We start from the raw sequence: 15966 nt of genomic DNA, 5'->3' as shown, positions 1-15966 counted from the left end.
GTTTGTTTGCGAAAATTAAGCTATAGCTCTCTGTTGAAGCTCTTTATAAAGGAAATCAATGTCTATTTTTTCTAATTGCAGAAGTCGGCTTTTTCTTTTTACTTCAAATTTCACCTGAGTTTTGCTGGTCTTTGCTGCGTGTGATAGTAACTTGACATATTCTTAGACTTTCCTTCTCTTCAAAGTAAGTTTAGGTTATTTTGACTATGAATTGTTATGTGGAAATTCTGATTTTGACCATTTTTGCGTTTATGCTTTATGATTAATTAGTTTTTTCAGTAGGTTTTTGGTGCACAAGCTCTTAAATTATGTATACTAGTAATTATTGCAGGCATAGGTTTGTGGGTATTAATGTGTGTACTGTTGGTAGCCTCGATTGACTATCAAAAGAAGTCGCAATAATGAAATTATTGAATAAATTTGTCAGTCACATAATTTCTAGGACAAAATTTCCGTTATAAATTTTGATGTAAACAACAGAGATTAGGTTTTCTTATTCCTGTTTTCATTATATTTGTTATTGTTCTGGTCTCAACAATGTAAAGTTGTACAACTAATATGAATTCAAAATACTATCTTTTCAATAACCAAAAGAATGGCTGAGGACCTGACCTTCTATGTACATGATACACTTTAAAATCTTTGCAAAAAAATGTAGCAAGGAGGAATTCTATATAATCTTTTTGCTTATCTATGGTAACTTTAATTCTGTAACTTACAAAAAAAGATTAGTTTTGTTACACCTAAGTGTAATGTAAGAAATTTGACCCTAGTCTTATTGGTTTTGTTGTATCTATGTTGCTTTATTACTTTATGATTATTTTGTATCATCTACAAGAGAAGAGATACATCTTGAACTTTCCCATCAGGGTATGGAATAAGAAATGGCTGAATTTTCATTGTGCAAACTTTGAAAACTTGGTAGAATGCAATATTCACTTGTTGGAAGCCTTGTTTCAGCTTAGCTACATTATAAAAATATGGCTCTTCTTTAAAGGAGATTTGAAAATATTACTCGTCCACCAAACATAGCATACCCCACTTACTCAAATTTTGTTTTTCTTACTTTTATTTTGAGTTCGTTTCAACAATAACGTCTCTTTAGTGTTTATTTTTTAGCAACTCTTTAGTTTCAAGTATCCACATGACATGTCTATGATCACAAAAATAAAGGATATCTTAACACGTTGTACGTATCTTTTTGGTTTAAGACCATAATATTCAAAAGTTTTGTGTTTTCTTTCTTAAGCTCTATATCAATTCAAAACTAGAGAGTTTCGTATGGCACACTTAATAGGTTCACTTTCCACATTCATTAGTAACTCAAATCACTCTCTTTCCATACCTTTCATTATGTCATGTTCTAACAAAATCTTTCTATTATTTGTTTCATTTCTTCTAATTCATCCGCTTGAATATGTTCCTAGTATCATCACACTAAATGGTTCATATACTGATAAATGTGGCAACATTGCCCTAAAATATCCCTTTGGTTCTGGTTTTGGTTGTGGGCATCCTCTATTTTCAAGATTCATAAAATGCACTACTTCTGGAGTTCTTTNATGTGGAAACATTGTCCTAAAATATCCATTTGGTTCTGGTTTTGGTTGTGGACATCCTCCATTTTCAAGATTCATAAAATGCACTACTTCTGGATTTCCTTACTTTTCCACTACTTCTGGAGTTCTTCAATTTTCCACTACCTCTGGCATTTACACTATATCCTTACTAGACTACTCAACCAACACATTTGTTTTAAGTAACCCTTTTATGTCAACATGTTCCTCAATGCATAATTCAGGTAGTTTTACATTGGATCGTGATGATTCAACTCCCTTTAGTATTATGAAACAAAACATGTTTGTTTTACTAGGGTGTTCAACAACTGTTGTGTTTGATCCAAAACAGGACTTGTCTGATAGCGGTTCAGGTTCAAATGTGTACAAGGGAATGTATTCTTGTAAAGGGGTGACTGGATTGGATTAGAAGCAAATGATCCAATTTCAACATGTTGTGTTTATGATCCACCAGTTCCTATTGGTTCAGGTTATGGTTTGAACTTGGCTAGGCTTCAGTGTTCTTCGTATTCATTGATATATGGTTTTGGATCCTATGAAATGGGAGTTTTGGATTTCTTTGATGTATAATGATTCATATTATGTTGATGAGTCTTGCAAGAACTGTGAGGATAGTAGTGGATCTTGTGGTTTTTCTGGTGCAGATAAGTTTTTTGCTTGTATTTGTAGGAATGGTGTCCTAGAAATGTATTCAACCATTTTTTTGTTAAGCAATAAATAACTTATGTTCTGATAATGAGTGATAGCAACATCTTAATGTTGCTATATCAAAACCTCCTTTTCTATACTTTTACTAGTCTATAAAGATTATTATCATTGTAATCATTAGCTGGAATTCCCCTTTCCTTTCTGGCCAACATCTTCAACTCTCTTTTTTTCCTTTATTTGATACCTGATTTAGTGTAGTTGTTGCCTTACCCTTCCAAATAAGTTTTAGTTGATGAATAAGCCAAATCTGTTAGTATCCATAAATCACTCTCCGCTAGCATCTCCATTAAATACAATTCTCGTTTATCCAATTGCTCGCTTTGATTTTTTATTCCTCTTCTAGCATTGTCATTTTCGAAGAATCAACTATTGGCTCAGGTGACAGCTTCTGGCGGTCCATGGCTTTGGCTGCGTCAAGTTTCAAAATTTAATAGTATGTGGTACTATTAGCAGGATTAAACTCTTTTGTTTACTGTTCAAAATGCATACCCTGCTAACGATTAAAAAATTCATATCTCTGTTTAATATAATTTCAGATGTGGTAAAAGTGTTGTATATAATATATCAGATAACACTAAATCAATACCTATGTTTAAAGAAGTTTTTCATGTGGAGTTCTGACCGTGAATACATGTTCTTTCCCTATGTATCATCTTCTTTGACAATCTAGTGGTTTGTTTTCCCTGAAGCTCCAAACTCACTGCCTCTCTGTGTCATTCTAGTCACCCATAAACCTTCTCCGATAGGTAACAAATGAACATTGAAGTTTTCAAATCTCCATGATCCCATTCACAACGTGTTAAACCCCATATCAATTTTATCTTCTTCCATGTTAGTACCAGGGAATTCACCTAACAGATTCAGCAGTTCTGTTACCCATGTTATTTCCCAATCATTAAGTAGCCTCCAGAAAGTCAAATTCCACCCATGTGATGACCATATTTCTTGTAAGCTACACTTAAGGTTAACACATCCTTTCTTTTCTCTGTGTATTTTTTCTTTCGTTGAAATTGGATGAACTCTTTGAAATAGGAAATATACATTATTGGAAAGACTATACTGAAATTATGTCTATGTGGTTTCATGTGGCTTGTTGATTTTTTTTGTAGGTTCTTTGTTGTATTTCATATTTTCTTTTCTATAAAGTGTATCTCATGTTCACATATTTCTTTCTTGGTTGTTGTAGGCTTTGATTACAAATCTGTCGGTGGTGGTGCTTGTTATTGTTGTTAAAAGTATCTCCAAAACTATTCTTTTGGAAGGCTCTTTGTTAATTTCTTTTGTAAGGTACGTTTTTCTCTTTTTCTAAACTTTTCTTCTGTACTGATGTGTTTTTGAAAATATTCCAAGTATTTTTCTCAATTTTGTGGTCATTTGTTTTACTATGTTTTTTAATTTATTTTTATTGGCCATATTTAAGAGGTAACTGTTGGTTGTGATCTTTTATTGTGTTCCATCGGTTTTTGAACAATGGTATGAGCATCGTGAAATGTTGAACTATCACGCACTATCAAAACTTTGATGTGTTCAATATAGGTAATAACAAAATGCACAACTATAACAAAATTTAAATGCTACAAATAAAAAAATATAAAATATTTCACCTTTTTTTCTTTAGTCTTTACATACTCTTGTATAAATATAATTAGATTAGATTGTAGAACTTCTCTAAACTTTGTTTATAAATTTGTTATGAACCTGCTTTGTATATTCAGTTCATAACCATAATCGTAGAAACTATTTGGTCTTTTACTATTGATGTTTAATTAGAATATACATGCAAAAATTATTATTTTGAAATATAATACATATATAACTATATGCATCTATTGTGTATGAATCTATAACTCTAAAAGTAAATATCTAATTAGTACTACTTTGTTGTTATACTAATGTATTATCATATCTATTTACATGCATGGAGATAATGGCACCTAATAAACAATGTATGGAACTCATTAAAGACAGATTTGCTATTGCTTATATAGATATATAGATGGGGTGGAGACTTTCTTGGATTATGCTTTTACAAAATTAGGAGAACCATAGTTGAACATGTGTTGTAGTTAGGTCACATTTAATAATACATGGGATAATACCAAGTTATACTCTTTTGTATCACCATGGGGAGATGTCAGGTGAAGAACAATCAAATTTTGAAAAAATAGATGATAATGACATTGAAGAGGATGATGGTGAGGATGAAAAAGATGGTTTGCTGAGAGATTTGTACCCTGATTTTAATGGAGATAATATGAATAATAGTGCTGATGATTTGCTGGAGGAGGAACCAAATGATGAAGCAAAAAGATTTTATAGGCTATTGAAAGATCTTGATCTACCATTATATGAAAGTGCAAAAGTTTCTAAGCTTTCTACTTTGGTTAAATTGCTTCACCTTAAAAGTATTGGGCATTGGAGTAATGAGTCATTTACGATGTTGTTGAAGGTTTTGAAAGATGATTTATTGTTGGATGGAACAAACTTGCCGGATTCATATTATGAGGCAAAGAAGGTAATTCGAGATCTTGGGCTTTCTTATAAGAAGATTGATGCATGTAAGAATGATTGCATGTTATATTGGAAGGATGATATTTGTCTTCAATCTTGCAAAGTGTGTGGTGCATCTAGATGGAAGGATGGTCAACATAGTGGGGAAACAAATTGAAAAGAGGAAAAAAGATACCATGCAAGATTTTACGTTATTTTCCTCTAAAGCCAAGGCTTCAAACATTATTTATGTGCTCAAAGACATCTCCTTTGATGTCATGGCATCATGACAAAAGAGTTGATGATGGAGTAATGAGGCATCCAGCTGATTCAATGGCATGGAAAAAATTTGATGAGCTTCACCCATCTTTTGCTATTGAGCCTCGTAATGTACAACTTGGACTTGCTACTGATGGTTTCCAACCATTTGGCATGTCAAAAACTCCGTACAACATTTGGCCCGTGGTACTTATTCCCTATAATTTGCCATCTTGGCTTTGCATGAAGCAAGAGAACTTTATTTTGTCAATGCTTATACCTGGCACAGAGAGTCCTGCTGATGCACTTGATGTCTATTTGCAACCTTTGATAGAGGAGTTGAATGAATTATGGGAAAGTGGAGTCGAGACATTCGATGCATCAACTAGAAAGAATTTTACGTTAAATGCATCTTTGTTGTGGACCATTAATGACTTTCCCGCATATGGAAATTTGTCTGGATGTAGTACAAAAGAAAAATTGGCTTGCCCATGTTGCAATAAAAAAACACACTATATAAGGCTAAATAATGGCCAAAAGCAGTGTTATATGTGCCATAGACGCTATCTTCCTCTTAGTCACAAATGGAGAAATGATAAAGCGTCATTTGATAAGACTATTGAGAACAGGCTACTGCCTGAAATGTTGTCCGGTGATGATATACTTGATCAGGTTGTTGATTTAGATAGGTTGCCATTAACAAAGGATCCACAGAAGAAGATAAAAATATTATACAAGAAAAAGGGTGATAATTGGAATAAGAAAAGTATATTCTTTGATCTTCCATATTGGAAAACCTTATTGTTGCGACATAATCTTGATGTGATGTACATTGAAAAGAATATATGTGACAGTATTTTGGGGACAATCTTAGATGTCAAAGGGAAAACAAAAGACACCTTGAGTACTCAATTGGATTTACAACAAATGAAAATACGAAAAGAATTGCATCTAATAAAAAATGGAGATAAATATGAGTTGTCAGCAACATCTTACACATTATCTGATGAAGATAAGCAGAAGTTTTTCAAATTTTTGAAGAATTTAAAGGTCCCAGATGGATTTTCCTCAAATATTCCTCAATGTGTCAACCTTAAGGATAAAAAAATTTCAAGATTAAAAAGCCATGATTGTCATATAATTCTACAACATTTACTCCCTCTTGCCATGCGTGGTATGCTTTGCAAATCTGTGTCTGAACCACTTATTAAGTTGTCTATTTTTTTCAAAATGCTTGGAGCAAAATGTTTGAGCGTAGAGGAATTGGAACAAATAGAAGCTCAAATACCAATAACATTGTGCAAGTTAGAAAAGGTGTTCCCTCTTGCATTTTTTGATGTCATGGTGCACTTGTCTATTCATCTACCCGATGAAGCTAAGATTGCCATACCAATTCAATATCGATGGATGTATCCAATAGAGAGATACCTACACTTTTTGAAGTGTTTTATTGGTAATATGGCTCACCCTGAAGGTTCGATTGCAGAGGGATACATAGCAGTTGAATGTATGACTTTATGTTCAAGGTATTTAAATACAATAAAAACAAAGTTTAATTGTCCAGAGAGAAATTATGATGGTGGTGTAATTGAATTTGAGGGTGGTTTGGCAATATTTTGTGAACCTGGAAAGAGTTTAAAGGGTAGCACACCAGACAACTTGATTCAAACGATATGGAGGACGCACATTTTTATATTTTGAAGAACTGTGATGAAATTCAACCATTTCTCGAGTAAGTATTGATTTAATCTAATAATTTATTTATACCTTATCTATATGATTAATTTAAAATAACATGTAAAACTTCAATTCTTTGTTAGAGAATTTTCACAAATTTATAGTGAGACGTCTCAACAAAGTTCAGATGTGGAGTGGAATAGAAAATTCATTAGCTGGTTACAAAAAAAGGTGAGTAGAAATTAATCATTTTTCTTAAATCAATTATGTAAATATTGTTTTCTAAAAAGCTATTTGATGTTGTCAGGTTGCAAGATTATACAAACATGATGATAGTAAGAGAATGGAAGATTTTCTATCTTTAACACGTGGCCCTATGCCATATGTCACAAGATTCAAAGGCCATATTGTTAATGGATATAGGTTTCATGGGAAAGAGTGATCAATATTTGAAAACTCAAAATTGTGGAGTGGTTGTAGTAGGTGAGACCGGTGAAGAGCAAAACCATATGGATTACTATGGCGAGTTAACCGAGGTTCTTGAATTACAATTTGTTGGGGAAGAAGAGTGATTACTGTGTTTTGATGTGTATGATCAAAAGAGGGGAGTTAAAATGGATGAATATGAATTTGTAAGTGTTAACCGTTGGTGATATTTGAAAATAAATGAGCCATTTGTGTTAGCTAGACAAGCATCACAAGTATTTTATGCTATCAATCATTCCAATAAAGGTTGGCACATAGTGCAAAAGGTTCAACCTCGTGATTCTTTTGATAATTTGGAAAAAAAGGATGATGCCTTAGAAGAGTTAGATAACTCTACGCAAGTGAAAAGAAAAAGAACTCATTAAGGTTTGGAGCTTTGTCATGCTTTCCTTTACTTTAGTAATTTTTTTATGGTAATGATTCGTTATAGTATTTCTATGAAAATTTGTTTGATGCACTTGGTCTTTAATGTTATCTTGATCTTACTATAGTAGTAATGGTTCATATTAGGAACCTATGTTACATGTACATCTGTCTCTTTTCTGAATGCGTTTTCAATTCACATTTATTCTTATGAAAACTTTCTAACCTATTTGAACTTTTGTTTGAAAGACTTAGCTCTTATTTTTTTTTTTTTTTGTATTAACTAGGTTGACATGAATCCCTCAAAAACTTTGAAGTATGAAATGGGACAAGCTTCAAAAATTCCCAAGCATGAACTCATTCAGCCAGGTGCCTTATCAAAAGGACTAGGTCAAAGTTTGAAATCTATGAGCACTATCAGAGTTAATGTTGAACGAAGGACTCCGATTGCCAAAAATAGAAGTTACTATACAGCAACTTCTAAGTTGAATAAGCTGGAAGATAATAGTTTCCATGTGCATCCTTGTTTTGAGGAAAAGGAAGACAATGCTCCCCTCCATCAAGAAGCTGAAATGAATCAATACAATTTGACCAGTGATGCAAAGGGTCAGGGACAAAGCTTAAGGACTAATACTGAAAAAAGGACTATGATTGGCGAAAATAGAAATACTACAACAACTTCTAGTCGAAATAAGCCAGCAAAGAAAAGTATCCCTGTGCCTCCTGATTTTAATCCAATGGAAGACAATGACACCCTCTTTCTAGAAACGAAAGTGACTCGAGATACTCAATGAAGTTATCATTTGCAAAAGAGTTAGTTTGGTTAATCTGTTTGATCAAGAAATTCTGCTTAGCTTTCTCGACTTAATCTCTTTTGTATTCTTTTTGTTACTAATGGGAATAAATTTCTTTTTTTGGTTGACTTCCATAAAAATTTGCAGGTCCATTTGAATTCGATAAGTCCAAAAAATTGATTGAAGTGCCTCGAGTTGCCCAAAGAAGTGATACTACTATTTTATTGTATTTGTGCAATTTATTTTTGTTAGTTGAGTTTAAGTCTTGATTTTTTTTTTACTTGCACTTAAATTTTCAGGTCCATTTGAATCTATAAAAGCAAAAAAAGTGGTTGGAGTGGCTCAAGGTTTCAAGGGAAATCAAAATAGTAAGTATTTTCTTGTTGTTACATATAAAGCAGCAAACAAATTCTCTATGACTCGCTTCCATAGGAAATAGATATGTTAGTATATGACTAGCATTTTCAGGAACAAGGACCTTCGAGATAAGGGCAATATTAGTAGTTATTTGTCTCAATAACTCTCCATTCTGGAAGAATTGCAATCCTGCTTCAGCAACATCTTTCTTAGATTGTGTCCATTCCCCCTTTCTGTATCACATTTTGTTTTTTGTGGGGATTCTCACATTTGTTCTGCCTGCTTTGTCTAGTTGTCCCTTGGTTTGGAACTGTGGATTGGTACCTCTCAAAGGCAAAGGAAATTTAGTGATCCGATAGCATGGCATTTTGGATATTCTGTCTTACAATCTTATAGAGACCAGACCATTGTATACATTAATAATTTCAGAACTTGACACCTAAAACGTAACTACTGGATCATTCTCCAAATTCTTTTGATTATTTGGCGCTAATAATCAATTTATATCAAAGAGCATAGTTGACTTACTTTAAACTTTGCAGGTCCAGTTCGATATGATAAGGTAGAAAAAATGACTGAAGTGTATCGAGATGTTCAGAGAAGTGATACTAGTATATATTACTTTTTTTTGAGTAATTCTTTGTTGTTGTTAGTTGGCTTGAAGTTTTATTTTGTTTTAATATTATAATTTGCAGGTCTATTAAAGTCTAAAAAGGCTAAAAAAGTGATTGAAGTGGCTGAAGATGCTACGAAAAATGAAACTAGTATGTATTTTCTTCCATGTGATATTTTCTTTTCTTGATGTTATTGGTAAAATAGATTAAAAGTTATTTTTCCTATGTATTTGACATCTCATGCTTCATTATGTTTTTTTTCACTAGTCCTAACCATATTAACCTCCACCGATTCTTGATTCATCAATTGTGATTTTCTGAATGAAAGCTTCTAAAAATTAAAAGTCACTGATTTGGGATCTTAAGCTTTCCAAAATTTATTCCACTGCTAGTTGCCCCTTTCTGTATCACATTTTTTTTTTGGCAACTTGAGGCCTTATCTCTTGCAATGGGCTATGTTCTGCCTGTTTTGTCTAGTTGTCACTTGGATTGGAACTGTGCATGGGTACTTGTCGAAAACCAGATAGAATGTTATTTTGCATATTTGGTCTTATAGATCTAAAAAGACCAGACCATTGTATACAATAATAATTTCAAAAGTTGACACCTAAAACTTAACTACTGGAGTATTCTCCAGATTCTTTTGACGGTTTAGCACTAAAGATCAAATTTATATCAAAGAGCATAGTTGACTTACTTTAAATTTTGCAGGTCCATGTGAATATAATAGGACAACCAAGGTGAGGGGAACAAACATTTGTAAAAAAGTTTTGCGATTAAGACCTGGAGAAAAGTTAAAAGTCACTTTTTATCAAAATCGTGTCGTTGGACCGAATCACACCTCATTTACGAGACACTTGGGTTTGCTAGTTCGTGATCATAATATGTGCCCATTGCGGGTACACTCATGGATGGATATCGAAGAGCACAAGCTTGAGCATATGTGGGCAGCTGTTACAGTAAGAATTACAACATTACTCTCTTTTATTTTCGCTGACTTGATACCGTTGCTACTATAACAACAATATTTTCCCTCTTCTTCTTGCGTTTGTTTAGAGTATATTATGGTGTTTCCTTTGTTTAGACTAGAATGGTCTTTGTTTAAGAATAGCTATTACCAAAACAAACAAAAAATCCCCCCCCCCCCCGTCGTACTATTCACTCTATATTTAGTCTCCTAAGTGAAATCTGACACCTCGTGGCACCCATTGTGTTTGCAGAATAGATGTTCTAGCTCTCACCTCTTTTTTATCTGTACAATTGCAAAACTTGTATTCACAGTTATGCCCCTAATATCTTCCAATAACTGGCTTTTCATGTGTGGTAAATCATTACACCCCATATTGCTACCTAGACTTCCTGTTGTGTTTGCTTCCATTTCTTTCTTCTACACAATTTCAAACTTTGTGGGGCATCCTTCTAAATCATTTGTACCTCTGTCTAGTTAGCCAGAATATGTCATAATCCATTCACACTCGGTGTAGAGGAATTTCTACTACCCCTGTTAAACATAGACAACAATTTGCATATTGCACCTGCATGTTCAGTCTCATCATTCAAGTCTTCATAAGCAACTTGTTCTAGTTTGACAACCAGAGGATAAATTTAATTATGCTTTGGTTGCATAAATTTTGTCCAAGTAAGATATGCTTCCCAAAGACTGGTCTGGACCCCTATAACTCCTTAACTCATGGTGGCTGATTACGTACGTTTCACTCTTTGTCAACTTGTACTTTCTCTTTTGGTATTAATCAACCATCCCAGTGTTTAGAGACATTAACTTTCTCCAGTAGCAACAACAATCTGTAGGTGGTATGTGATCTCATATATTGCCATATTACTTCATATACACGGCATGTGTCCATGTTAACCAGAGGATGTCTAGTTATTCTGAAACCTTCCATATAGTAGTTTGCCAATAGAAGCTTCATTCCATTTCATACATCCCTTAACCTTTAGTCCTCAAAAATTATATATGGGAGGCACACCTTATCCCAAATAGTAAAAGGTGTCTTTCTATGATCTGCAGTACCTCACCATACAAAGTTCTTACATAGTTGACATGTAAGATCAACCCTTCAATCCATTAATCAAGAACATTAACTTGCAATCAAAGGTGTCTTTCTCTGATTCTGGTGATATTTTTCTCTATTTCAGGAAAAGTTTGACTTTGATAACATGAATGATCAAAGAGATAATATTTTGCAACATATGAGAAAGCTTTGGAACAATTGGAGAGGATCGCTGCACGAGAATATGAAATCCAAGTCAATGCACGAGGTTCTAAAAGATGTGCCAATAGGAGTAGACAAGAGTGATTGGGAATGTTTGGTCAAGGAACATTTTTTATCTAAAAGTTTAAGGTATGATTGCATAGCTATTGATTAATATCATTTTATTCACATATGATTACTGTTTTGGAATAGTTCTTTTGATTAAATGATTTCATTTGTGATCAAGAGGATGCAAAGTAGTTACAAAAGTTAATTTAAGAAAAAAATAGAATCATTAAACAAGCTTGTGATAATTTCATCTTGTGTTGTTAATGCAGGAATCAAGTACAAGAAACACAATCAACAGGTCTAAGTTGTGTATGCCTCATCGTACAGGTAGCAAGCCTATAAGAGAGATTTTTTATGAACTGGTAAATAAATCATGAAACCCTACAAGGAAACCTCTTTTTTGTATAAAAGATCTTATAGTACTTACTTTTTTTATTGTTAAGGGAGGCAAAGATGGTAATCCACCAAATATGGCAACTATCTTCTTTGAGACTCGTAAAAAGGGAAATGAGCTTGTCGAACCTGAAACCAATGAAAATATGTATGTTTATCGATAAATTTCATTTAACATTTTCTCTCTGGATTGATTCAGTGAAATATTTTAAACATTCTTGTATTTTATAGGCTGAAATTCAAGAGCTTGTACAATCTCAACCGTCTCTTACTAATATTGAGGTAGTGGAACAGTGCTTTGGACCTCAATGCAAAAGTCATGCAGTTGGATTTGGTGGTGGGATAACCACTAAGGAGTTGAAAGGTGGTAGTACTTCTAAGGCTGCATTGTTGGAAGAACTGAAAACAACTCGAAAAGAAAAGGAATCACTACAAAAGCGTATTGATATTCTAGAGAGTAAATATGATCGCCTTGAAAGTATAGTGGTTCGTCAGCATCCATCACCTTCATCACCTCCACCAAGTTAGCAAACTTTTCATTAGCTATTCCATGATGTGTATGTTTCAATGAATTTAGTGATGTCATTAACATATGCTCATCTTTGATAAGGGCTTTGCTAATGCAGTGGTATGTCTTCCTATGATAAGTTGATTTTAGAGGGTAGATTGTCTTTAGTTGTACTACTTTCCATGATGAACAAGACTACATGCTTATATAATTATGCATATCTCTGTCTCAATCAGGATGTATTCCTTTGTTCTGAACTGAGTTCCTTTCCTGCATGTTCACCTTAGTATTTGTGTTGCATGTTAAATCTTTACTGTGTTATAGTTTTAGAATAATGATCTATAAACTTATTGAACTTTCTGAATTGTGTAAATGCGAAAGATGGTAATCTCATTTTAGTTTATCTCCATAATAAGGTTCACAGTAGATAATACTACTTTCATCGATACATTTCTTATACTGTTGGATGTTTGTTTCTTGGTAATCGGAATATGTTTTGGTTAGCTGGGATTTTTCATTCATAACCAAACTATTTAGTACAAACAAAGCAGTGATGGACTAACTGCTATATATCATTCTAGCCTATCCATATTACTACTCATTATGACATACAAAGCTAGAATAATTTATGTTTATTACACTGTAAAAATGTCTAGGGATACAAATTTAGATTTTGTAGTACAGGCAACCAGTTTGCCTTTTGCTAGCCGCAGAGATGAACATGCATCACGACCTCCCTCAAGACCATGTCTAGGCACATTCTTTCCTTTTGGAATCTGATTTTGTTCCTTCTCTCTATATAACATAGACTAATATGACAAACACACTAGTAGAAATTTTGGCTCGTCCTACACTCTTTTTTCAATATCACTGATCCCAGCCCATTCTATTCCATGGTAAAAAATAACTCGGTGAAATCCCAACCAGCTGCACAGTCTACCCCATAAAAGTCTGATCAAAAGTTTCCCCTGTTTTACTACAAAACACACAGTCATGTGGCACTTGTATACCAATTTTTTCAAGCATGTCTAGTTTTGCTAGTCTTCTTTGGACAGCCAGCCACATAATAAACTTGAACCTAGGGTGCACTCCATGTTGCAAGGTAATACTCTTCTACTCGAGTTTGGGAAATATGGTCATGAGATAGGTATATATACATCTTCTATGTAGAGAACTTGCCTCCCCTCTGTACCTTTGCAAACTCAGCCATCAAAGCACCCTAACTAGTTTGTCCTTGTAACAATACATCTCCAGACCCCAATATATTCCTCACTATCCATGATGATGCAGATTTAGGTATGAGGACAGTTTCAATCTCCCTTCTTTTGATAAAATAACTGTGTACCCATCAGATCCATAGACAGTCCATTCTCGCTACATTCTGTAATTGCTAATTAAGTATTGCCATATAGCTTTATTTAGTTCTATGATATTGAATAACCTGCAGCATGTAGTTTGCATATTGTTTTCCATGACACCAATGCTCTTCTGGACATTGTTATTGTCCGTGTCCATAAGAAGGTCGTGCAGGTTTGTTCTATATCCTTGATCACTTTCTTGGGTAGAAGCTACATCTATCTAATAAAATTCTGGTTGTGTAGTAGCTCTAACATAACAAACACAAGCAACTCTACAGGTTATATCTTCCATTGTAGCCTCATTCTTCTCAAAGCCTTTAGTATTCCTGTCCTTCAAATTAAACTGCATGAATGAATTCTGTGTAGTCTAGTTCAATAGTTGAGCCTGGTGGCTTTCTCCAAATGCTAAGATACTGTTGGATCCTCTTTTCAGCAACATAGACGATGTATGGAACATACATTGTACATTTGCTTCTAAAAAATGAGAGATAATTGATGTTGATATGATATAATTTCTTTATAAAAACAACTTGTAACAAGTCAAACATGTTGACTCTTGTATAAAAATGATATTCTTCACTTGGTCTAAATGATATCAATCTGGAAAAAGACTTAGAATGCTTTTTATGTTACTCTTAAGCCATAGAATATTTTCTAACATCAACTGATCAAGCTTGCTAGACAAGAGAATGAATAGTATCCCATGTATTTTCTTACTATCCATGAAGCTTGTCTTGTGTTATAAATTAGTATCCCATGCATTTCCCCTTTTGGTTGAGTTTTTTTTATAGCTTTCTTTGGGTATATATAATATTGTGTTTAATGATTTGGGATCTTTGGTGATTAAATGATTGATTTATGCTTTAAAAGTTATAAGTTACAGCTATTCGGCATTCTGTTATGAATTGACCTCAAATTGTTTTTTTTAACAGATGAAGAATGTGATGAAAATTAAAGAACATGTTGTTGAAGAATTGTGGAGCCAGCTGAAAAGAAAGATTATATTTTTATTGTTGGTGTAGATCTAGAGACGTTTTAACCTATATATGCAGCTATTTCATTTTCTCAATTTTTAGGATTCGATAGATGTCGAACATGTCTGTTTTATAATATTTATGTCGAACATCTATGTTATTTAGATCTTATGTTGAACATGTATGTTTTTTAGATATTGTGTCGAACACATATTTATATGTAAGTTTTTCAGTATGTTTTCGTTCATGGCAAAACAATTATGAAATTTTATATTAAATTTTTTATGGCTTGTGAAAAAAAAGAAATGATATTAAGATCCGGAACTGCTTGAGGATAAAAACTATATATAATTATTTTAAACTAAATTTGTGAAACAAACATGGTCATTAAATTTATTAAAATCAACGAAAGGAATTTAAACTTGGTCGGTAAAAGTAAAGTAATCAATGAAAGAATCTGACAACTAAAAGTACTTGTAACGACTGGTTCAACGTTTTAACGACCAAATGACCATCAACAAAGGGAATTTGTGGTCGTTGTTAGTAAATGTAGCGACCAGATTTATTGTTGTCGCTAAGTAGTATCTAACGACTGGCTATGCAATCCGGTTGTTAACCTTTAACGACGGAGCTTTTAACGACCGGTGACGACCATTTTTGCCCGGTCGTTATAGACCTTTAACGGCTGGATATGGACTTTTAACGACCGGATTTTCTTTCGTTAAAAGTCATATTTCTTGTAGTGTAATAAGTATTAAATGATAATCCTCTATTATATTTATATATAATAAAAGAGTGAATAGTCAGTCAATTGACCAATTTGTCCTTCTGTTATAACTTTTTCGTTTTATTTATATTTAGTAATTTCTTTGTTTTAATTTATTTATTTTCGTTTTTAGTATGTTATGTATTTTAAATAAATGTAAAAAGAGATACTATAAATCATACTTCCTCAATTTCAATATAATTGAATTGTTGAGACATTTTTCATATTTCAAATTAATTTAATTGTTTAATCTTCAAGACTGTTTTCAGAATATTCTTCCATTTTTCATATTGCTTTCAATTATTTTCTATGTGATGAGTTCTAGACATTTTTGAATTATTTAGTATTAGAATTTGTTATT

The 15966-nt window shown here is 33.1% G+C and overlaps 1 protein-coding gene and 1 pseudogene across 1 annotated transcript; both read left to right on the top strand.

Moving 5' to 3' along the window:
• The first annotated feature begins 1353 nt into the window (after window positions 1-1353).
• Window positions 1354-2716, top strand: LOC125861364 (uncharacterized; annotated as a pseudogene).
• Window positions 2717-9258: 6542 nt separating this feature from the next.
• Window positions 9259-15084, top strand: LOC125861888 (uncharacterized). The gene is made up of 5 exons (XM_049541799.1): window positions 9259-9321; window positions 9406-9474; window positions 10036-10283; window positions 12231-12522; window positions 14798-15084. The coding sequence occupies exons 1-5, from the start codon at window positions 9282-9284 to the stop codon at window positions 14818-14820; spliced, it is 672 nt and encodes a 223-aa protein (XP_049397756.1). The 5' UTR covers window positions 9259-9281; the 3' UTR covers window positions 14821-15084.
• The last annotated feature ends 882 nt before the right edge of the window (window positions 15085-15966 follow it).

Source organism: Solanum stenotomum, chromosome 4 (genome assembly GCF_019186545.1).
Source record: "Solanum stenotomum isolate F172 chromosome 4, ASM1918654v1, whole genome shotgun sequence".
Lineage (NCBI taxonomy): Eukaryota > Viridiplantae > Streptophyta > Magnoliopsida > Solanales > Solanaceae > Solanum > Solanum stenotomum.
This window is presented reverse-complemented; position numbering and strand designations above follow the sequence as displayed.